Genomic DNA, 25,094 nt, shown 5'->3' with positions numbered 1-25,094 from the left:
CTTGTTTTGATTTAGGTGGGTACTTATAATATGTAATATTTAAAACCCTTCTAGTGTTAAAAAATAAATATCTATTAGGGATGAACCCGGTTTGGTCCTTGTGTACAAGAGATTCTATACATAAATTTAATCTACTAGCAAGTATTTTAGTGAAAATCTTACAGTCCAGGTTGAGCACTGATATCGGACGGTAAGAGGCTAGGTTAGTCTCATCTCTATCAGGCTTGAGTATAAGGGCTATGTTTGCATTATATAAAGTAGGAGGAAGTGCCCTTGTCTCCACAGAGTGAGAGAACATTCTAAGCAGGAGTGGTGATATCTGTCCAGTAAATTTTTTATAAAATTCTGCCCCAAACCCATCGGGTCCAGGTGCCTTTGCTGTAGAGAATGATTTTATGGAGCCAGAAACCTCCCTTACGGACAGTGGTTGGTTTAAAGCCTCACGCGAAGCGTCGTGCAGTTTTGGAATGGGAACATCCTTAAGCCAGGATTCCACATTCCCCCGTGATTTTGATCTATACAGCTCCTTGTAAAAATCTGCAAAACATTTATTTATTGACTTTGGAAGTGTAATATTATCTCCCTTAGTCAATTTAATCCTATGTATTGCTCTACTATTTTGTTGGCCTCGAAGTTGACGAGCTAATAGAGTGTGAGGCTTGTCACCAAGCTCAAAATAGCACACCCATAAACGAGACATCTGGTCACTTACTTGTCTTGTTAAAATTGTGTTATATTCATATTTAACATTAAGGATTTCTTGTAAGGTAAGATTGTTATTTTGTCTATAAAGTATTTCCAATGCTGATATTTTTTCATCAATTTCCCTCAATCATGAGTTTCTCATTTTCCTTTGCGAGCCCTCATATGAAATTATATATCCCCTCAAAACCACCTTAAAGGTCCCCCATAGAATAGAATCTGATGTGTCCAGAGTATCATTAGTGAGCAAAAATTCATCAATTTTACCTGACAGATATTAACAAAAATTTGCATCATTGAGTAAATATGGTTGTAACATCCATGTTAAGCCTCGTTCCGGTATATTAAAATCAAAAGCAATGCTAGTAGGTGCGTGGTCTGAGATCATAATGTTTTGATATTTGCTGTCAATGACATTAAGGTAAGAGTTTAGAATCAAGTAAAAACAGGTCGATGCGGGAGTAAGAATTATGTAATTTAGAAAAAAAGGAGTAGTCCCGGTCTGTAAGCGCCAGATGTCCACTAAGTTAGTTGAAGAGATCAGACTAAGGCTATTGAAGCATTTGATGGTGTGGATTGTTTTCTAGAGGATCGGTTTAAGTGCCAATCAAGAACCACATTGTAATCCCCTGCCATTATCAGATTAGTATTTGCAAAATCAGGAATTCTGTTAAAGATTCTCCAAAAAAAACCCTGCATCATCCATATTTGGGCCGTAAATGTTCACTAAAGTAACATGCATGGAATAAAGTCTACCGATTACAATCAAAAATCTACCATTATCATCACTAATTGTACTAATATGTTCAAAAGGAATGTTTTTCTTTATTATAATAGCTACTCCTCGTGCCTTACTTGAAAAAGTTGACTGAAATATTTGTCCTGCCGAGCTGCATCTTAAACATGCCTGATCACATGGTCTAATATGGGTTTCCTGTAGAAAGGAAACATCAGAACGCAGAGATTTTAAGTGTGCAAAAACCTTAGCCCTCTTAATATGATTACCCAAGCCTCTCACATTTCAGCTGACCATATTGACCCCTCTATCCTTCTTATTAACCGTTGTCATCAAATACTGTGGTAATTATTCTCTGATAAGTGAACAAGTTTAGTGCTCCATACAAGAAATAAACAATAAACAGACAGAAAAACAGAAAACACATAGACCCCTTCCCTTCCGACTGCCCCACTGCCCCAAACAAAACAGGGCAAAAAAACCCCAACCTAACATCTGTCTAAGGGGGTACTTCTAACAGTACTCTAATGGAACCTACTAAGCTGATAAAACACAAAAACGACTTCCTTAAGTGTACCCCTCCCAAAAACGTATCATTTAAATTAAAACACCTTATTTAACTTAAACTTATTTTAAGGCACTACAACATAAATTAAAACTGAAAAAGAGGTTCATCCTGTCATACTTAAATTCAAAACATACCTTGTATAAATGAAATATTAAATTACCTCAAATGTCCATTCAGTTTAGCCATAAAAGTGCTAAGTGTGCGAGGACCAGATGGGGGCTGAACCAGAGCAACAGTGTCCCATACCAAAGTTCTCTTCAATGTTGTTCACGAGTCACCAGGCCGTCCACGAAACTCTTCGCCTCCTCCGGTGTGTTGAACGTGGATGTTACGTTGCCATGGGAAACCCACAAGCGAGCTGGGTAGATGAAACCTGTGCGATGGCCCGCAGCTTTCAGCTTCTTCCTTGAATCTTCAAACAACTGACGGTGCCTCACAATCTCCGCAGGAAAGTCCGGAAAAATGTGGATATGTCATCCTTGGTACATCAGGGGAGAGTGCTCGATTGCCAGTCTCATAATTAACTCTTTGACGGGGTAGTTATGGATCCTCGCTATCATTATACGGGGCCTGTTAGCATCCTTAGCCGGCTGACCACCTAGCCTGTGCGCTCTGTCCACTTCAACAGGTCGTGGAAAGTGATCACGCCCAAATAGAGTGGGCAGCAGGTCGGACACAAAATCAGCTGGCCTCCCAGACTCCACACCCTCCGGCAGATTCACAAATTTTATATTTTGACACCTGGAACGGGCTTCTAAGTCGACCACTTTCTCTAGCAAAGTCTTGTTAGCCTCCTCTAGCCGCCTATCTTGTTGCTCCAGCGTGGCTAACCTGCAATCATGATCGCTAGTTGCCTCTTCCACAGCACACAGACGCTCATCGTGCTCTTTGAGAGTGGCCTGGCTTTCTTTCAAATCCGACTGCAAAGAGTTGAATCTCTCGTCCATTTTTCGGCTCATTTCTCGTATGGCTTTGAGGACAACCACGGTATCCGCCGAGGTGCTAACAGCTAGCTCACCTAGCATGTCGCTCTCGCTCATTTCCTCCGCGGTCTCTTCGGTTGTTTTCTTCGTTAAACATTGTTTCTTCTGAGACATTTTCAATGACAGTCACCAGCTAGACTCAAACAGTATTTTACAGTGACTCCCTTTATCATAAAGGTGTTTTAGAAAGAAAAGCTCGATTTGTCAGAGGAGCACCAGAGAAACGCGTCTAGTTACTCATGTGCGTACCCCCGAAAAAGGGGGTGTTAATATATATGCATACATATATGACCACCACTAACTGTTAGGCTACAGAGCAAAACACTTGGGCTGCTGTAGCTTAAAGAGAAGACATTAAGTGTTATAAATGTTTTACAATCATGAAAAACAAGAAAATAACTTAAGACTGCTTCTTTTGCAACTCTGTTATCTTTTCCAAAGCTTAAGGTAGGGACATACCATTACACATTTAACACCCCTATGCATTCATTACAGTTAGTTCAGTCCAATCAAGCCCTGTGCGCTCAGATGGGACTTGCACTACTAGCAAGTATAGGAAGAGTGGCCCATGAGTGAAAAGATGGACAGAAAAAAGCCAGGTGGAACTGAAAAAGCTAGATTAAGAAAAAGAAAAGCTTTGGAGGAAGATGCTGCCAAGTGTGCAAAGCTCACAGATATATTTTCAAAAAGACAGAGCAAAGAGGGCCGAGCATAACAGGCTACGTGCCTGTTGATGCCAGGATGTCAGCCGTATCAACATTTGTAGTACAGTACCACCTCTTCCAGCTACTTACAGACTTCACTGACTTAAGCTGGGCATACACTGTACGATATTTTCAATCGTTGTACTTGGCTCCAGCTCAAACTGTGCGACAAAACTGCAGGTTTAAAAGTTCAGAGCGCACGATTCATGGTCTCACGCTGTACGGCCCGATGCTCTGATGCAATCTGACTGCTCACACTGTATGTTCAAAAACCACACATCGGACTGGTGTTTCCAAAAGCAAAACGTAACAGAAGCTGCTTTTTCTTTTTTTTTTTTTTATTTATTTGATGCCTATCAGCGCGCACAGTGAGTGAAATCAGGTGGAGAGACTGAACGCATATGCGCGCGCACACAGCAGACAGCAACATGATTCACGAGAGGATGGTTAAAAAAGAAAAACATTCATAACAGGTGTTGCTACTTACACTGCTGTATAAATAAACTATATTTCATACGGAGTCTTACAGCTGTGCTCATCTGTCGTAAATCCTGTTGTCTGCTGTGTGCGCGCGCGCATATACGTTCAGTCTCCCCCCACCTGATTCCACTCACTGTGCGCGCTGATAGGCATGAACTTTAATATATTAGGTTATTGCAAGGGAACGCAAAAAAAAAAAACAACAAAAAAAAAACAAGACTTTACATGAGATCACTGTTTCCTCTCTCCGGTGTTTGCATATGCACAGTGACGGCCAGCCAAAATATTAAACAGGTTTGATTTTCATCCGACCATATGATTCCCCATTGGGAGGTGGTCATGAGATGTTAAACGCAGCTTGTTACTCCATGTAGACTGCACGATGCAGGACGCACGATTAAACTGAAACTCGGCGCGATCCAAAAAATTCTTGCACGAGTGAAAAATCGGCTGAAAAAGGGCCAAAAATCGCACAGTGTAAACCCAGGTGGTGCACTGGTGAGTTAACAATACCGTTCTTGTTTTAATTAACTAACTTTTACTTTCTATTATAAGCCACCCAATTTTCACAGTCAGTCAGCACATAAATGTCACAGCAGAACTCTTATTATCTCTGTGCGCTGGCGGTTTGTGGGCCAGTTGGATATGAAACTCCCGGGCTGAAAAATGTTCCCAGCACGCCCTTGTCTACTGCTACGAGTACTATACCACTAATAAATTTAGAGCAAATACCTAAATGATCGTCTCACTTTTAGCCATGAAGCATCTGCCCCGTGGGAAACATGACTTGCTTAGGGAGAAACGTGGCTGGAATAATGTCCGGAACTCCAGATGCTCAATACTTGGCCCAGCTTCACCAAGAATGTGCTTGGAATAGATGTATTTGTCCTTCTTGACATGTTTGTGGGAGAAATTTGGTCGACCACAAGCACGACTCGAGTCCACCGCTTGTACTTTGTGGTTTCAAAGATGGGATAAAGTTTACTCCTTCCATTTAATCCTTTGTGGGTATGTTGAATCGCTCCGTGTCCAACACAGACCATAGCTACGGTGCATTGTTGCCACCGCTTTTGGTTTAAAGGGCAATTCCGCAGAACATAAAAAGAAAAAGCCGACTTGGTCTTTGTAGACAGAGGGAAAAGTTCAGCGCAGGCTTCGCCTCCTTCAGCCATGATGCAGAGCTAGCTAACATTGGCTGCCTGTTTGTAAACAGAAACAGAGGTGCGCGCCAGGGGGAAGGGCGGCTCATAACCTGCTCATACCATAGTGACGGTATAACGGAAAATTTTGGTCGTTTTAATACCGTGGTATACCGTGAAATCCATTATCGGCCCATGTCTAATACACACACACACACACAGACAGTCCCTTTGGCTTCTCCCCACCGCCCACTCTGGGTCACAACAGCAAATCAAACATGGATCTGGATGCTGATTTGGCACAAATTTTGTGCAGGATGACCTTCCTGACACAACTCTACATTACATGGAGAATAGACAGGGGTAGCCTCAAACTGGGAACCTTCCATTCTGGAAACAAGTGCACTTAACTGGCCACCTCTGCACAAACATAAAAGTACTAAAAATCTAACAGTTTAACGGGAGAAAGCATACCTTCAAAAGAGCTTCCATCATGCCACAGGAAACCAGGGCTTCCCCTCCAGCATCATAGCTGGCCAAATGGTATAGGAAAGAAAACAAAGCAGTGGCAAACTGGTGCGGGTAAGGCTCCATCAGAGGATCTAGACAGTCAAAGACCAAAATTAACAATGTGTTATTTCTGGTATCGCATACCAATTTTTTTTTTTACATGCAATGGATTTCTCACCAATCATTGCTTGTATGCAGTTGCGCACCAACACTGGTAAGAAGCCATGGTAGGAAGCAGTGCCTGTGCAGTCAATAATGTTGGAAAGCTTTGGCGTTCTCTCCAGATGGACAATTGATGTTAAAGTGCGTAAGGATGCTGCCTTAATATCCTGAGGACAAAATATTACATTTTAAGCAAAGGCTTGACTTGATATAGATTCACTGAGACACTAGAGAATGCACTAGCTTGATATAGAGTTTTGACAGCCATTTTGAGCTTACAACCAGTGCATCTGGAAAATGTTCACAGTGCTTCACTTTTTCCCGCATTTTGTTACGTTACAGCCTTATTCCAAAATGGATGAAATTTATTTTTTCCGCTCAAAATTCTACACACAATACCCCATAATGATAATGTGAAAAGGTTTTGCAATTTTTGCAAATTTATTTAAAAAAGTAGAAAGAAATCACACGTACAGTAAGCATTCACAGACTTTGCCATGAAGTTAAAAAATTGAGCTAAGGTGTATCCTGTTTCCAGGGATCACTCTTAAGATGTTTCTACAGCTTAAATGAAGTCCATCGGGGGTAAATTCAGATGACTGGACATGATTTGGAAAGGCACACACTTGTCATACATACATTACATACAAGGTCCAACAGTTGACATGTGCATGTCAGAGAACAAACCAAGCATGAAGTCAAAGGAATTTTCTGTAGACCTCCAACACAGGAATGACTCGAGGCACAAATGTGGGGAAGGGTTTAGATCCACCAGGACTCTTCCTAGAGCTGGCCATCCGTTTAAAATGAGTGATCGATGGAGAAGGGCCTTAGTCAGGGAGGTGATCAAGAATCCGATGGTCACTCTGTCAGAGCTCCAGCATTCCTCTGTGGAGAGAAGAACCTTCCAGAAGATCAACCATCTCTGCAGAAATTCACCAATCAAGCCTGTATGGCAGAGTGTCCAGACTCTGGAGAGATGTGAAAATGACACTCCCCATCCAACTTTCTGGAGTAAGAGAGGTGCTGCAAAGAGGAATGGGCAAAACTGCCCAAAGATAAGTGTGCCAAACTTGTAGTATCATGTTGATGAAGGCTTGAGGCTGTAATTGCTGCCAAAGGTGCATCAACAAAGTATTGAGCAAAGGCTGTGAATACTTATATACAAGTGATTTCTTCAGATTTTTTTTTTCATTTTTTAATTAATTTGCAAAAACATTTTTCGCATTGTCATTATGGGGTATTGTGTGTAGAATTTTGAGGAAAAAATTAATTTCACCCATTTTAGAATAAGGCTGTAACATAAACGGTACTTTGTACTTTCCAGATGCACAGTAACCGCAAAAGCATAACAATGGTGCCAACACGAGGCCACTTAAAACTCCATAACACATGTATACAAGCACTGTCAGGCAATTTAAAAAATTAATTACAGGCGTTTACTTAATCTAAATTAATCACATGTATAATTTTTTTTTTTGGGGGGGGGGGGGGAGTAATCACCCCTCAAATTGCAAAATGCATACACAGGCTCACAGAAACACAAACAATTACAGAAAATTCACTTAATTACAGAAATATTTTAATGTATAAAAAAAAACTGCTGCCTATCCATTCACCCAATTTCTATACTTGCTTACTCTAATTAAGGGTCACAGGGGGCTGGAGCTTATCCCAGCAGTCAGAGCCTGAGAAACGGTACATCCTGTCTTAGGGCACCAGTAAATGCAGTCTATGAAATTTGAAAAAATGGTGCATCATAAACATCCTGAGAATGATTTATTGCTGCACTAAAAAATGTATTTTGTAAATTTGTTTCATCACTTAACCTGGTGGTGTGTAATACAGCAATTTTCACTTTGCATTTTTAGTGATTTTAGAATACAACCCCAATTCCAATAAAGTTGAGACATTGTGTGAAATGTAAATAAAAACAGAATACAATGATTTGCAAATCCTCTTCAACCAATATTTCATTCCACACCACAAAGACAAGATATTTAATGTTCAAACTGATAGACTTTTTTGTTTTTGTGCAAATATTTGCTCATTTTGAAATGGATGCCTGCAACACATTTCAAAAAAGTTGGGACAAAAGACTGGGAAAGTTGATGAATATTCAAAGAACACCTCTTTGGAAGATTCCACAGGTGAACAGGTTAATTGGAAACAGGTGAGTGTCATGAATGGATATAAAAGGAGCAACCCCAAAAGTATCAGACGTTCACAAGCAAAGATGGGGCGAGGATCACCACTTTATGAACAACTGCATGAAAAAAAAAAAAAAAGTCCAACAGTTGAAGAACAATGTTTCTCAACATTCAATTGCAAGGAATTTAGGGATTCAATCATCTACAGTCCATAATATAATCAGAAGATTCAGAGAATCTGGAGAACTTTCTACACGTAAGCAGCAAGGCCGAAAACCAACATTGAATGAGATCACAGACATGACACAAAACTAAAGTTATTTCAAATGGCAACTTTCTGGCTTTAAGAAACACTATAAGAAATCAAGAAAAAAACATTGTGGCAGTCAGTAACGGTTATTTTTTTAGACCAAGCAGAGGGAAAAAATATGGACTCACTCAATTCTGAGGAATAAATTATGGAATAACCCTGTAAATTTTCATCCCCAAAACTAACACCTGCATCAAATCATATCTGCTCGTTAGTCTGCATCTAAAAAGGAGTGATCACACCTTGGAGAGCTGTTGCACCAAGTGGACTAACATGAATCATAGCTTCAACACGATAGATGTCAAGTGAAACAAAGGAGAGGATTATCAAACTCTTAAAAGAGGGTAAATCATCACGCAATGTTGCAAAAGATGTTGGTTGTTCACAGTCAGCTGTGTCTAAACTCTGGACCAAATACAAACAACATGGGAAGGTTGTTAAAGGCAAACATACTGGTAGACCAAGGAAGACATCAAAGCGTCAAGACAGAAAACTTAAAGCAATATGTCTCAAAAATCGAAAATGCACAACAAAACAAATGAGGAACGAATGGGAGGAAACTGGAGTCAACGTCTGTGACCGAACTGTAAGAAACCGCCTAAAGGAAATGGGATTTACATACAGAAAAGCTAAACGAAAGCCATCATTAACACCTAAACAAAAAAAACAAGGTTACAATGGGCTAAGAAAAAGCAATCCTGGAATCTGCATTGGGCAAGGTGATGATGCTGGAACTTTTGTTTGGTGCCATTCCAGTGAGATTTATAAAGATGACTGCCTGAAGAGAACATGTAAATTTCCACAGTCATTGATGATATGGGGCTGCATGTCAGGTAAAGGCACTGGGGAGATGGCTGTCATTACATCATCAATAAATGCACAAGTTTACATTGATATTTTGGACACTTTTCTTATCCCATCAATTGAAAGGATGTTTGGGGATGATGAAATCATTTTTCAAGATGATAATGCATCTTGCCATAGAGCGAAAACTGTGAAAACATTCCTTGCAAAAAGACACATAGGGTCAATGTCATGGCCTGCAAATAGTCCAGATCTTAATCCAATTGAAAATCTTTGGTGGAAGTTGAAGAAAATGGTCCATGACAAGGCTCCAACCTGCAAAGCTCATCTGGCAACAGCAATCAGAGAAAGTTGGAGCCAGATTGATGAAGAGTACTGTTTGTCACTCATGAAGTCCATGCCTCAGAGACTGTAAGTTGTTATAAAAGCCAGAGGTGGTGCAACAAAAATACTAGTGATGTGTTGGAGCATTCTTTTGTTTTTCATGATTCCATAATTTTTTCCTCAGAATTGAGTGATTCCATATTTTTTTCACTCTGCTTGGTCTAAAAAAGTAACCGTTACTGACTGCCACAATTTTTTTCCTGATTTCTTATAGTGTTTCTTAAAGCCAGAAAGTTGCCATTTGAAATGACTTTAGTTTTGTGTCATGTCTGTGATCTGCTTTTTTTCTACAAAATTAAACAACTGAATGAACATCCTCCGAGGCCGGTGATTCCATAATTTTTGCCAGGGGTTGTAGTAAAAGAGTGCAGCTACTAGACTGGACTTCCTGCAGTCCAGACCTGTCGCCCACTAGAAAATGTGTGGCGCATTATGAAGTGGAAAATACGACAACGGAGACCCTGGACTGTTGAATAACTGATGTCGTACATCAAGCAAGAATGGGAAAGAATTCCACCTACAAAGCTTCAACAATTAGTGTCCTCAGTTCCCAAACGCTTATTGAGTGATTTTAGAAGGAAAGGTGATGTAACACAGTGGTAAAAATACCACTGTCCCAGCTTTTTTGAAACGTGTTTCAGGCTTCCATTTCAAAATGAGCAAACATTTGCACAAAAACAAAAAAAAGGCTGTCAGTTTGAACATTAAATATCTTGTCTTTGTGGTGTATTCAATTGAATATACACAACAAAAATATAAATGCAACGCTTTTGGTTTTGCTCCCATTTTGTATGAGATGAACTCAAAGATCTAAAACTTTTTCCACATACACAATATCACCATTTCCCTCAAATATGGTTTACAAACCAGTCTAAATCTGTGATAGTGAGCACTTCTCCTTTGCTGAGATAATCCATCCCACCTCACAGGTGTGCCATATCAAGATACTGATTAGACACCATGATTAGTGCACAGGTGTGCCTTAGACTGTCCACAATAAAAGGCCACTCTGAAAGGTGCAGTTTTGTTTTATTGGGGGGAGATACCACTCAGTATCTGGTGACCACAATTTGCCTCATGCAGTGCAACACATCTCCTTCGCATAGAGTTGATCAGGTTGTCAATTGTGGCCTGTGGAATGTTGGTCCACTCTTCAATGGCTGTGCGAAGTTGCTGGATATTGGCAGGAACTGGTACACGCTGTCGTATACGCCGGTCCAGAGCATCCCAAACATGCTCAATGGGTGACATGTCCGGTGAGTATGCCGGCCATGCAAGAACTGGGACATTTTCAGCTTCCAAGAATTGTGTACAGATCCTTGCAACATGGGGCCGTGCATTATCCTGCTGCAACATGAGGTGATGTTCTTGGATGTATGGCACAACAATGGGCCTCAGGATCTCGTCACGGTATCTCTGTGCATTCAAAATGCCATCAATAAAATGCACCTGTGTTCTTCGTCCATAACAGATGCCTGCCCATACCATAACCCCACCGCCACCATGGGCCACTCGATCCACAACATTGACATCAGAAAACCGCTCACCCACACGACGCCACACACGCTGTCTGCCATCTGCCCTGGACAGTGTGAACCGGGATTCATCCGTGAAGAGAAGACCTCTCCAACGTGCCAAACTCCAGCGAATGTGAGCATTTGCCCACTCAAGTCGGTTACAACGACGAACCGGAGTCAGGTCGAGACCCCGATGAGGACGACGAGCATGCAGATGAGCTTCCCTGAGACGGTTTCTGACAGTTTGTGCAGAAATTCTTTGGTTATAAAAACCGATTGTTTCAGCAGCTGTCCGAGTGGCTGGTCTCAGACGATCTTGGAGGTGAACATGCTGGATGTGGAGATCCTGGGCTGGTGTGGTTACACGTGGTCTGCGGTTGTGAGGCTGATTGGATGTACTGCCAAATTCTCTGAAAAGCCTTTGGAGACGGCTTATGGTAGAGAAATGAACATTCAAAACACGAGCAACAGCTCTGGTTGACATTCAGCATGCCAATTGCACGCTCCCTCAAATCTTGCAACATCTGTGGCATTGTGCTGTGTGATAAAACTGCACCTTTCAGAGTGGCCTTTTATTGTGGGCAGTCTAAGGCACACCTGTGCACTAATCATGGTGTCTAATCAGCATCTTGATATGGCACACCTGTGAGGTGGGATGGATTATCTCAGCAAAGGAGAAGTGCTCACTATCACAGATTTAGACTGGTTTGTGAACAATATTTGAGGGAAATGGTGATATTGTGTATGTGGAAAACGTTTTAGATCTTTGAGTTCATCTCATACAAAATGGGAGCAAAACCAAAAGCGTTGCGTTTATATTTTTGTTGAGTGTAGGTTGAAGAGAATTTGTAAATCATTGTATTCTGTTTTTATTTACATTTTACCCAACATCCCCACTTCAATGGAATTGGAGTTATATATCTATAATCCTGGGCTATGGAGAAAGCGCGCACACGTGTGTGTATAGAGGCATCTAATAAACTGAGGGAAAATGAGAGGATCTGAGGGGGTGGAGTTATTTCTGTTACATATGTCACAGAGGTCTTATGGTGTTGCATCAATTCACTTTAAATCAGGAGAATGTCTGTGAAAACACAGAATGGTGGGACTTTGGAGATGTTGACTGAATATCACTCACACATGGCCACATAGACAAGCACATTTACACTCACACCTACAATTTAAAGTTTCCAATCCACCTAACCTCCATGTCTTTGGATGTGGGAGGAAACCCACGCAAACACGAGGAGAACATGCAAACTCCACGCAGAAAGGCCACAGGTGGGAATCAATCCCATGACCTTCTTGCTGTGAGGCAACAATGCTAACCACTGAGCCCCTGTGCTGCCCACTGAAGATCATACACATGAAAATGTAGATGATGGATAAAAAGCGATTTGGCAAAGTAGGACCCGTTTCATAGTTATCTTATGGGATCCAAGACCATTAAATCTATCTTTTGAACATTCAAATCTGGAAGAAAAACATCATGAATCAAACACCTTGTAAACATTTTAAACCAGCAAGTTTTAATTAATCATTAAAGCCTAGTCTGTGCTTTGTGTGTGACTGTCACTTCTAACAAGAAAGATTTTTTTTTCCCTCTTTTTTTTTTAAGCCTCCAGTCTCTCACACACATGTGCAGCCTGTAACTTGGGTTGTCTCTTGCAAGTAAAATGAAGGCAGAAGACCATGCTCAAGAAACCTTCCAGGATCCAAAAGAGGACCAAGACTGAAGTGTGAGCACATTTTTGATTTTTACAAGAATGCTCAGGGAAAACAGTGTCATCTTTAATACCCCCCCCCCCAAACCACCACCACCACCACACACACACAATAAAATAATTGTTTGGCAGGAGCATTGTCTTACCACAAGTTGTTTGTCTGTAATCTGGAGAACATCCACCAGCTCCTCTATCAAACCGTTATACAAAATACTGTTGGCTGATTCTTGGAGTGCATTTGAGTACACTGCAAGGACAAAGAAAAATGGTCACTTTTAAACTTGACAAAACTCTTCACGCTGTAGAATTAATTTACATCAACTGTACGGCAGCATTTTTACTGTCAATTAACTTGATGCTGGCCAATCAAATGCAGCAACACCATGGTTAGCATGAGAAATGCCACATGAAATGATGCAATACAGCCTGTATCCATAGGTTTGTTTTTTTGTCTCGCAGACAAGAATGTTCTTTTTTGTCCAGTTTGGTGACCTCAGACTTGAATTGCTGCTTTTTGCAGATTATGTGGTTCTGTTGGCTTTATCAGGCACCGACCTCCAATGTGCACTGAGCAGGTTTGAGGCTGAGTGTGAAACAACTGGATTGAGAATCAGCACCTCCAAATCTGAGACCATGGTCCTCTATTGGAAAACAGTGGATTGTCCCTTCTGAGTCAGGGGAGAGTTACTGCCCCAAGTGGAGAAGTTTAAATATCTCGCTGTCTTGTTCACAAATGGGAGTGAGATCAATAGACTGGTTGGAGCAATGTCTGAAATCTTACAAACAGGATCAGAAGCTCAATTATCCGGGAGGGACTCAAAGTAGAGCCGCAGCTTCTTCACATCCAAAGGAGCCACTTGAGGTGGTTTGGGTACATGGTGAGGATACCCCCCGGTCGTCTCCCTAGGGAGGTCTTTTCCAGGCATGCCCAACTGGGAGGAGGCCCCGGGGACGACCTAGGACACACCAGAGAGATTCTATTTCCCAGGTGGCTTGGGAACGCCTTGGGATCCCGCAGGAAGAGTTAAAGGACTTGGCTGAGGAGTGGGAAGTGTGAGACAACCTGCTTGTTCTGCTGCCACCGCAACCCTGAGCCGGATAAGCGATTGAAAATGAATGAATGGCAGAAAAGGCGGGGGCAAGGTGCAGAGCAGAAGTGCTTCATTCTAGTTCTTTTACTAAGTAAATAAAATAAACAGTTCCCACAGAATTTGTTTCTGAACAGCTGATAAAAGCAATCAGCCTCACCAGAAACAACTAATCTGTCTTAACCTATTATCATAAATGAGCCTTGTCATCTCTATTGTGACAGATTTTGTGTGACACTTCAGCAAATACAATCCTCCTCCTTCAGACGTCTTTGTTGTCAGGGTGACATGCTGACGCCTCATTCTGAGCATTTCCCACAAATCTGCAGGGAACCCTACCGTGTACTACAATCCACACACATCAAATACGGAGTCTTACCAAAGTTAAATAACTAATAGGTATAAGTAAATCTCTTTATTTTTTTATGTGGGTGGAAGCCAGAGAGCACAGAGGAAACCCACAGACATGAGGAAAACATGCAAACTCCACACTGAAAGGAACTGGGGAAGGGTGGAATCCAACCCCAGGCCTTCTTGCGGTGAGGCAAGAGTGCTAACCACTGAGGCACCGTGCTGCCAAAACACATCTCCATGTCCCTACTTGTCAGTGAATACAACTATAGTGTTCTGCCTGATGAGCAGAAATAATGCCACACTCACAGGCAGCAGTGGTAGACTTTTCCATTGCCCAGTCACTGAAAACAATGGAACATCTACCATACATCAACAACATATGAAAGATATTCATAGAGAACATGACTACTAGAACGAGATACTGAATTGTAATTATGACAAAGAATGGCTGAATTGGAACCAGAAGATAGGCTGCCATGAAAAAAAAAAAAAAAGAAAAAAAAAAAAAAAGCAAGATGTCTATATGTCGCCATTTTTTTTTTTTTTAAATAAACCTTCATTTGAACCCACGCAGAAGAGCCCGAACGTGCATGCACTATCAATAACTTTAGCATAAAAGTTATTGATAGTGCATGAGTTGCTGAATGACACCTTAATAATCAAATTATGTATTTTTACTGAAGAATTCTGTACCAGAGGCAGTTTCTCTAAGACTGCAAGGGAAGCTCAGCTTCCCCTAAAATGTCAAAAAATTAAAATGGTCAAATATGTACAGTTTATCATTTCATTGACTACAAATAGTGCAGCGGATAGCTGAAAAAAATGCTTCAAATGGTGATGCAAGCACCAAATTTGGTACACATACTCCTTAGACATTACTCTTAAAAATGCCGGATACCCACGTGAACTTTCAATAGGCGGCCAAGAAAGGGTCAAAATTTTAAAATGCTCCAATCATATTTAAAGGTATTCCATATTATTTGTCTGATCATAAAGATTCCAAAAAGGTGGTGCAAATTACTGGTTAAGCTAATAGGATTAATAAATGGAATAGTTCTGACTGTGTTGCGTGCTTGGTTTGCAAAGTAAAGGTTAAACAATATCAGCATCCATTGGATTCTATGACATGTGACATATGCTACCCTGTAACATGAAAACTAAGCATGATACATGATGCAAACTATTCCTTTTTAAAACTGTATTCACCCAACTAATAATTTGCATCACTTTTTACCAAAATTGGAGCAACTTTAACTTTTGACCCCTGTACAAATTGCAATTGACCTTTGTCACTGTTCTTGCCGTTTTTACCCTATAACTCCGGAACATTCATTCACAGATAGTCCAAACTATACCTTTTTGGAATCTTTATGATCAGACAAATAATATGGAATACCTTTAAATATGATTGGAGCATTTTAAAATTTTGACCCCTGTGTAATACTTCAATTGACCCCTTCTTGGCTGCCTATTGAAAGTTCATGTGGGTATCCAGCATTTTTAAAAGAGTAATGTCTAAGGAGTATGTGTGCCAAATTTGGTGCTTGCATCACCATTTGAAGGATCCCTCAGTAAATATTCACTTATCTGCTGCACTAAAATGTGTTAGAACACATTCATCTTGAAGACGAGTTCGTCCAGAATCAGCTACTTTTTACAAATTGACTATTTTGTTAACTTCTCATAAAATCTTTTCTCTCATACGGTCTGTGGTCAATGCATTTTCCTGGAGAAGCAGAGTGTCCATTCACTTCAATGGGACTGCCTGGAAAGGTTTTTTCATTGCCACGAAACACGATGGTCATTGGATAAATTCATTCATTCATTCATTTCATTTATTATACAGTAAAAAGGTTAAAAGCACAATTGCACATTACCCCAGGCCTGACTCAGTTAAAACTGTTTTACAGCAGATTCCTGTTTTACACATAAACCTACACACAAACAAGCCATGTTTTTGTCTTGCCCCCGGACACTAAGCTTCTCTGGGCGAATGGAGCTGTGGGCGGGCCTGGATGCTGGAGTTCTGCACAATAATTGGATGATCAGTCAAAAGGCTGAATCCCATTTTGATTGACAGCTATAGAAATGTGAGAATTAGTTTGTCCATTTTTGCTATTACTGCATTTTTAAATTTATGCCAAAGTGTTTTGCGTACGCTATAAATCAGTGTTTTAAAGGCGTAGAGAGAAGCACACTGGATTAGACATTATGTGAGAAGATCCGGGTAAGTTACTCTCTGCTTTGTTCTTCAGTAAGTGTTTAAAAGTCGTCATCCGTTAATTAACGTCCCGGTTTACAGCACAACATCAAAGTATTCAAAAAATAAAAAAGCCTGCACACTTACTCCTTTGTCTATCCGGGCATATGTGGTAATAATTAGTGGTTGCTGATGTATTTTATTCATGAAAATTAGTGATGGAGAATCCGAAGCAATGGTTTAGTGTTTTGAAGCTTTGATACAATTACATATGGCGACATCTAGTGGTCAATCTTTAAAATAACATTTGCATTGAACAATGTCAGGAAACAGGCTCTGTTATGTATGTTTAATAATGAAAGTTCTATGTACTTCTTGAAATTTTTGATATTCTAGTAAAAGCAAGTCCCTTTGGCTGCTCCCTTGTTTTCCACTCGGGGTCACCACAGAAGATTGTTGATTCTGGCACAAGTTTTATGCCGGATGCCCATTCTTGATGCAACTCCACGACATGGAGAAATTTGGCAGGGGTGGGGTTTGAACCGGGAACCTTCCGCATTGAAACCAAGCACACTAACCACTTTGTAATTGCGCCATCATAAAATACTGTATGTAACAGAGATATAAATTGTGAAATGCTTGTGCAACTAGGGACTCATATAACCATTTTACATATTTGAATTTACATACAAATAATTTGACAAATTTTATGTAAGCCGACAATGAGCTTCCCCTCTTTGACAGACCAGCAACCCGCCACTGTTCTGTACATGATAGCACTGCCAATAATAAAATAAGAGTACAAGTGTGCAGAAAGGTGTATTTAAGTACAAGTATACTTGACTCCAACCATGTTAGTATGACTTCAACATACCCAGTATGGAGATAGCATGCAGACGGGCCTGAACAGCCTGCAACCTCTTCTTGTGATTTGAGAACCCATGAGCTAGTCGAATGTGTGTGAACAGCAGGGTCTGTTTGTCTTTTGGGATGTTGTACATCACAGTCAGTGACTCCATGATTTCAGATGGACTTTCTGAAATCTGACAGAAGTGAAGCAAGTTTAAGTACAGAAATGGGTTATTATGCATTTAGGAACTGCATAACACCTGAAAGAATTTCTACCTTGTCAAGCTGCTCGATGTGAATATAATGTAGTGTGTTACTGCTTGGCTGCTGTAAAAATAAGATCAGAACGCATAAACTTTAAACAACAATCTAACAGTTCATACATCAGCAATTATTTCCATTTCCACAATGACCAGCTAAATTAACATTTAATCTTTACCTTCCTTTCCACTTTGACTTCAGGGCTTGGTTCAGCATAAAACTCAAAGTGCAGTGTGGTAGCACTGGGAGGGTATTTCTGTTTATAAAGGGCAAAATAGCAAGAAGTACTTCCTGAATAGTGCAAAACTGTCTTAACTGACTATAATTTCTGAAATTAAAACTAGCCATTCCAAAGCAGGATGTGTTGCCAGTCCCTCCAGGATTTCATGGGCAAGTGGAGGGGATCATAACTAATCTAAATATGCTTGATATATGTTGCAATGGTTTTAGATACCCACCCCCATCCCAATTAAATTGCAGAAACAGGGTGGTCCTTAGCTTGCAACGTTTTGAAATTTAATACTCTGACCCCCTGAATAGATTCCAATTGATGAGAAAATATGCAGTGATAAATTATGAATTCTTTGATGAATTTGGTGAGTTCATCTCTAACTTATCAACTAGTGCAGATAACATTCTGATTATTGGTGACTTCATTCATATAAGTAAGCCTTCTGATCCCCTCTGCAAATTATTTATGGAAATTATGGATGTATTAGGATTCCATCAGGGTAGATATACACACATCACCAGGTACAAGGCTACTGCAGTGAACATACAACAAAAAATATCTTGTGGACAGTTTAAACTCAGCACTCAAAACTACACTTGACATGATTGGTCCACCTATATTAAATTGATCAACAAAAACAAGCATAACTCAAAGTTCTTGCTCAACGTGGTGGCAACACTTATTCATGGACAACCACCTCTAAGTCGCTCTCATTTTACAGCACAAGATTTCTTAGATTACTCAGAAGAAAATAGACGACATTAGGTTAAACATATTCCAGCACGCCTTAACCCAGCCATTACACCCTGCTATTGAGGTGGGTGCCATGACTGAGGTATTACAAAATTTGGTAGTACCTCACTAGGTGTGCTGACGAAACTTGTAATGTCTACAAAAAAATACAACCTGCTTATTTGATCCTATACCAACAAAACTGTCTACTTTTTTGCTGTTTTTAGCGCCTAACATTCAGTCATAGATAGTCCAAACTATACCTTTTAATCTGATATAGTTTTCAACATGATTGGAGCATTTTTAAATTTTGACCCCTGGGTAATTATTTATTGACTCCTGTAGCTCATTAGAGGTCAGCTCCAGGATGGCTCCATATCTGAAAATAAACAATTTAGAATATGTGTGCCAAATTCCATGCTTTTTTCACAAAATAAACAATTGTTTTGCTATGCCACCCCACTACACTTTCCCAACAAACATACACCATGTTAAACTGACAATACAAAAAACCCAAATAAATAGCTACTCTTCACTTATAGCACTCCAGGTACAGGCCTACATGGTGAGAAACAGCTGCTTTGAAGGGATGTTGTGGATCTGTTTTTATTTTTCCCTTAAATGTGTCCATATTCTTTCCTTTCAAGGGCCATAAATTATTCTGACTGAAAGGTCCTGGGGCCAAAAACAAATATTGATCTTGTGTGAATTACATCCAAGTTTATAAAAATTTAATATTCAAAGTATAAAGTTTCTACAAAATAAAAAGAGGGCTGTGAATTGAAAATTGTGAAATCCGAGGAAAATTTGCAGGGGGTCGGGGACGACAGCTCCCCAGGAGCCGGGGTCTAGGGCCCTGTGGGGCCCGACAATTACATTTTTATCTAATGATACTTTTTCAGCATCTCCTGGAAGAACAAATCTCAAAATTAGTGGATATTTAAATGATCCTATATTCAACCTTTTATTTGACCTGTCAGTGATGATGCTGAAATAACAGAATATGACATGGAAGTAGGATCTGGAATGATTTTCCTTTTAATTGTAAACCAAATTATGCATTAACTCAGAACAATTCAACTACATGAAATTTATGAAGACTGGAAAGACTGTTACAGCATTTCAAAAACCACAGCTAAAGCTTGTAGAATATTTGGAAAATCATGGTAAAATATCAATAACATACCTTATAGTAAAAAAAAAAAAAAAAAAAAAATCACATTCTTGTGTAAATTCATGGAGCCTAAATCCATCCAAAGCCACGTCTTTTTTACAATCAAAGAAAGTCTAAATTAGTGAGGGGAGGTGATGGTCTAGTGGCTAAGGTGTTGGGCTTGAGTCCAGAAGATCATGGGTTCAAATCCCCACCTGACTGGAAAATCACTAAGGGCCCTTGGGCAAGGCCTTTAATCCCCTATTGCTCCCGGTGTGTAGTGAGCGCCTTGTACGGCAGCACCCTGACATCGGGGTGAATGTGAGGCATAATTGTAAAACGCTTTGAGCGTCTGATTCAGATGGAAAAGCGCTATATAAATGCAATCCATTTACCATTTAGTGAAAAAAAGTCACGATCTTGTCTAAAATACTGTTTGAACAGCAGAATGTTTATTTTCCAGGGAGAGAAAAATTCTTACCGTGTTTTCCTGGGACAGCACAGTTCACTTTTCCCGTGTCTTATCTTTCAGGTGTGTTCATGAAGCCAGCGACAATTCCACAGATTTTTGTCCTTATGAGACTTTTTCAAACAGTCTGTCTCGCCATCTTCTCTCTGTGCGACGTCGGTCAGTGACAGACATGCTGTACAAATCTTCTTTTAAAAACTTGAAAGCTCTAAAAGTTTGGCATGTCCACATGCTAAGTTTAGCTTAAGCGTCGCACAGGAGCCACACAGCGTCGCCGCAGCAACCAACCAGTCCTGCTTTACGACAACTGTCGTAACAGCTACGCTTTGAGTGGCATTTTTCCTCCGCGAAACTCCGCGGATCCGAGGAAACTGATTTGTATCTGTAACGCACAGATCAGTGTCCGCGGACTTATAAAACTTGATGTTGTAAAAAAAGAGAACGCTTTGCGATAAGCATTTTAAAAACTCAGTGATGTTCACGATTAAAGAGTACATCACTAACACCCCACCCCCCCTCTCCATGATGAAATCCGCGGAGTTTTCACAGCCCTGTAAAAAAACTCCTCTTTCGTTTAACAGTAATTTGTTAGTTCCAGAGAGCCTGTCAATTACCACTGTGCACAAAAACAAAAGCAAGATGGGCCAAATGAGCCCCCAGTCCCCACACTGTGCACCTCTATAAACACACACTTGCGCTGCAGCAGTAAGACAGGAGGATGAAGCTTGTGGTGTAGTGCTTGAGTTTTACAACGCAACTTCTGTGAAACAATCACGAGATGTTTTGTCAGATTCACAGCTCTTTTTTAGCAGATGGTCAGTCTCTGTTCCCACTCTAGCTCACTCAACCACTGCGCATGCTCTCTCACGCGTACATTCTCACTGTTCACGTCAAGAGGCAGACAGCAAATCCCCCCAAATGATGGACCGCTCACAAACTTGAAGACAGGCTTAAAGCACCGCAAGCTGGTCACTCACCTTCCAGAAGATTCAGTCATGCAGGCTGAAGGCAGGTGACAAACTGTTCTACTAGTTAGCACCATTATCGAAATCCATACCATAGGACAAATTTATACCACTGGACTTTATATCCCATTTATACAACCCATTTCTATTTCGCAGTATTCTTTGTTGGTAAATATGAGACATTTGTGTTGCGCATCAAAAAAGTGGCATTGCAGTGATCCAACTTCCTGGAGAGACTGGCTTGCCACTTCTTACCACTATAGGTAGGTCCCTGCAGCACTCAGCTAGACCAAACCCATTTTCCTTTCCACCCCAGCTCTAAAGAAAGGGAAAGAAATATTGAGAAACAGCGCTTTCACCTGACTGGTAACTGGTTTCATGGCCACAGATGAGGAGAGAAAAAAAAATGTATTCATGAGACCTCAGCCAGATGTTGCAGTCGGGCCAGTAGTGGTGTCCGTTTGTCAGATCCCAGTCTTGTGATGTAGTTGGAACGTTTACTGAATACATAGAGTAGATTGAGTACAGACAAGACCACCTGCATGTCACATGATGCCAACAAGGTGGTTAAGTGCTGTGGAGGAGAATATACAAAAAAGAAAAAAGTGGGGGTGACAGATAAGAGGTTGGAAATGAGTAAATTGGTTTATGACTTCCTCAGTGACATATGTGTAGTCCAGAAGATCAGATTTCAGAGTTCCATCTTACCTCAATAGAGCTGTACAGGTGCCTTGAAAAGCTATACTCTATGAGTAAAGCTGTGAAGTTCAGCACTGCTAAAAGCAGGGCTTTGAGATGTCCATTGTCAGGACGGTCACACACCAGCAGCCAAGACATATTCTCCACTGTCTGGCCTGCATCACAGAGGATGCCATCAAAGCGGTCCAGTAGGTCCACCCAGTGATACAGTTCACACTGAAAAAAAAAAAAATTTCAGTGACCATCAAATAACTGAAGTATGGCAAACCTTTGTTTCTTAAAGACAAGTACACTGCTGAATGCTTTCAAATTACACCAAAACAGCCCCCGCCCCACCAACACTCTACTCTCAATGTAACACAGCCTGTTGTGACTGTCCAATTACTGCCTCTCAACAGAGCACCTAAACAAGCTGTTGAGGACAGCTGAAATGTGGAACAAAAGTAGACAAAACGCAGAGCGGATCAGGGCATGACAAAAAAAAAAAAAAATACCGACTGTTCAAAAAAAAAAAAAAAAAAAACGGAATTGATTTCAATACTAGGATCACTATTGGGACATCCCTAGTAGGAACTCTTCCATATTATATTGGGCCCTTAGCCCAAACTTTGATTTCTGACTTACCTTTCCGATATTCCAAGTCTTAATGTACTGTAGTTCAACCAGGAGTTGTTCATTGGTGCATGCCTTGAGCTTCTCAATCAGTATTCTGCAATCTGCAGGCTGTAACAGAGCATCAAACAATTAAAGACAGATAACCAGAGTACATAATCCATTCATACCAATTCCTCCAATACCTTCCTGTACCACAAATAACCTATACGGTAGCATGTTGAGCCATGAATGCATTTTCCCCACTGGAGTCTTAAGGAATTAGCCCAGTTGTCTACCTGGATGGCTGCCATCCAGGACCCAAAGCAGTTCCGTGGCATCGTGGATGCGGCCAAGCGCAGCACCGATGCATACTCCCAGACTTGACTTATCAAAATGGTAACAGCGCTGATGCATATTATTTGTAGATATTTGGACAGGTTTACCATGTCAGCATATACTTTAAACAAAGGTGCACCCACACAAATGTGAGGCAAGATAGACAAGCCTGCCTGCTATCTGTAGTTTAAGAGTTAAGGCACCTTGACACTTGCATAAATTTGATCTGCGCACCAGCAAGCAATCTTGTGTGACAATGAGCTGCTAGCTGCTGCGTTCACTGCACAGCCGTCATTTCAAAGTGCCACAAGTATCACCTCATTTCTGCTTAAAACAACCTTGTTTCTGCTTAAAACTGACTTGAGAATGATTTAAGAGGTTTTACCTTCTAATGTGATGGTTAATAATCCCATTAATCCATTTGAACGCTTTGGGTGAAGAGACTCTCTCCATCTCAGACGAGCTGCTGAGCTCCGAAATGACGCATGCGCACTGGAGGCAGGGCGGACCAATCTGGGTCCGGTCTGCGACACCGGGGTTACAGTTTATTTATTAGGGGTGTCATAATACATTTATTTGTACTGAACCGTACAGTACACATGCAACAGTTCAGGGCACAGAACTATACGCAGACTACACAGTATGACTCTGCATCTGCATAGTAGGATTATACACACATGCGTATTTGTTTCCACAAGTAACCGACATTTCATCTCATGTCCACAGACTGTCTCACTCTACTTTCATGATCTGTGCAGGAGTCGGGGTCATCTGCCACAGTACCAGAGGCATGGTCAGGCCCCTCTGTGAGGGAGGCAAACAACGAAAACGGTGAACCAGGCAGTTTAAGCAAGCGACTGGATTACGAGTATTTAACCCAGAAATTTAAGATTCATTAACTGAATTGGTTAATTTACCTTTTTCTTCCAAAATATGAACCTAAAAGCAAGCCAATACGGATTTGTTGCTGAATCACTGGATGAGATCAGTCCACATTTGAGTTTAGAAGCCACCAACTTATGACAAAAGTTGATGTTTATATGAATACATGAAAAATTTCATGGATGAGATGGCTGCCGAATAATGCGCAAAATTATTTCACGTCTGTACAGAATGACGTTTTATGAGATGCCGTCATTTGAAAAAACATTCTAACTTAAAATGGACAAAATATTGAAGGTAGCCTGGATGACACACTGCAAAAGAAAACACTTAACACAGTAAATTCATCCCAAGGCGAATGACGAGTAATGTTATTCAGACGCTTAATGAAAAAAAGTTTACATCTACACTTTGTCTCACAGTGCTAAAGTGCCTGACAGCAGCTCTCTGTTGCTCACAGATTAAAGCTACTGTATGCAAAAACCAAACCATGATGTCTAAACACAAATCTCAACATTCGTGGCTTCAATCTACTGTGACACATCTAATTAATATGTCAGCGCTGTGAAATGAAAATTGTGAAATCTGAGGAAAATTTGCAGGGGGTCTGGAGGGCGCAGCTCCCCTGGAGCTGGGGTCTATGGACATCAGGGCCCCAAAAACCAAACTAACTTTGTATCTAATGATACATTTTAGGCATCTCCTGGAAGAAAAAAAAAAAAAAAATGCATATGATCCTAGATTCAACTTTTCATTTGAACTGTCAATGTGAAATAACAGAATACGAGGTCTGTTAGAAAAGTATCCAACCTTATTATTTTTTTCAAAAACCATATGGATTTGAATCACGTGTGATTACATCAGCCTTCGTGGGCATGCAAGAGTTTTTTCACGCCTGTCGGTTATGTCATTCGCCTGTGGGCAGTCTTTGAGTGAGGAGTGGCCCACCCTCTCGTCAATTTTTTCATTGTGTAGGAATGGTTCAGAGACTGCTGCTTTGTTTGATCAAAATTTTTTCAAAACTGTAAGGCACAACTGAGTGGACACCATTTGATAAATTCAGCTGGTTTTCGGTAAAAATTTTAACGGCTGATGAGAGATTTTGGTCTGGTAGTGTCGCTTTAAGGACGGCCCACGGTGCCTGACGGCGATCTGCACTTCGAGGCGGCAGCGTCTCACCGTTTCAAGTTGAAAACTTGCACATTTCAGGCTCTGTTGACCCAGTAAGTCATCAGAGAACTTTCAGAAGAAGACGGCATGAGGAGTTTATTCAGACATTCCATTGTTAACGGACATTTTGTAATGAAAGAACGTGCGGGCAGAGTCGCATTTCAAAAACCACAGCTGAAGCTTGTAGAATATTTTGAAAATGATGGTAAAATACATACCTTATAGTAAAAAAAAAAA

The 25,094-nt window shown here is 40.7% G+C and overlaps 1 protein-coding gene across 1 annotated transcript in view; it reads right to left on the bottom strand.

Moving 5' to 3' along the window:
• Positions 1-25,094, bottom strand: part of huwe1 (HECT, UBA and WWE domain containing E3 ubiquitin protein ligase 1) — a 201,263-nt gene that overhangs the window by 161,780 nt on the left and 14,389 nt on the right. Inside the window, 10 exon segments of the mRNA XM_034172372.1 lie at positions 5,787-5,914; positions 6,001-6,151; positions 13,020-13,120; positions 17,390-17,558; positions 17,641-17,691; positions 17,804-17,881; positions 21,432-21,494; positions 21,598-21,750; positions 21,885-22,091; positions 22,500-22,598. Of these exon segments, the coding sequence (XP_034028263.1) occupies positions 5,787-5,914; positions 6,001-6,151; positions 13,020-13,120; positions 17,390-17,558; positions 17,641-17,691; positions 17,804-17,881; positions 21,432-21,494; positions 21,598-21,750; positions 21,885-22,091; positions 22,500-22,598 (1,200 nt within the window).

Source organism: Thalassophryne amazonica, chromosome 6 (assembly GCF_902500255.1).
Source record: "Thalassophryne amazonica chromosome 6, fThaAma1.1, whole genome shotgun sequence".
Lineage (NCBI taxonomy): Eukaryota > Metazoa > Chordata > Actinopteri > Batrachoidiformes > Batrachoididae > Thalassophryne > Thalassophryne amazonica.
The sequence above is the reverse complement of the archived record's forward strand: the minus strand, read 5'-3'. Positions and strand labels throughout refer to the sequence as shown.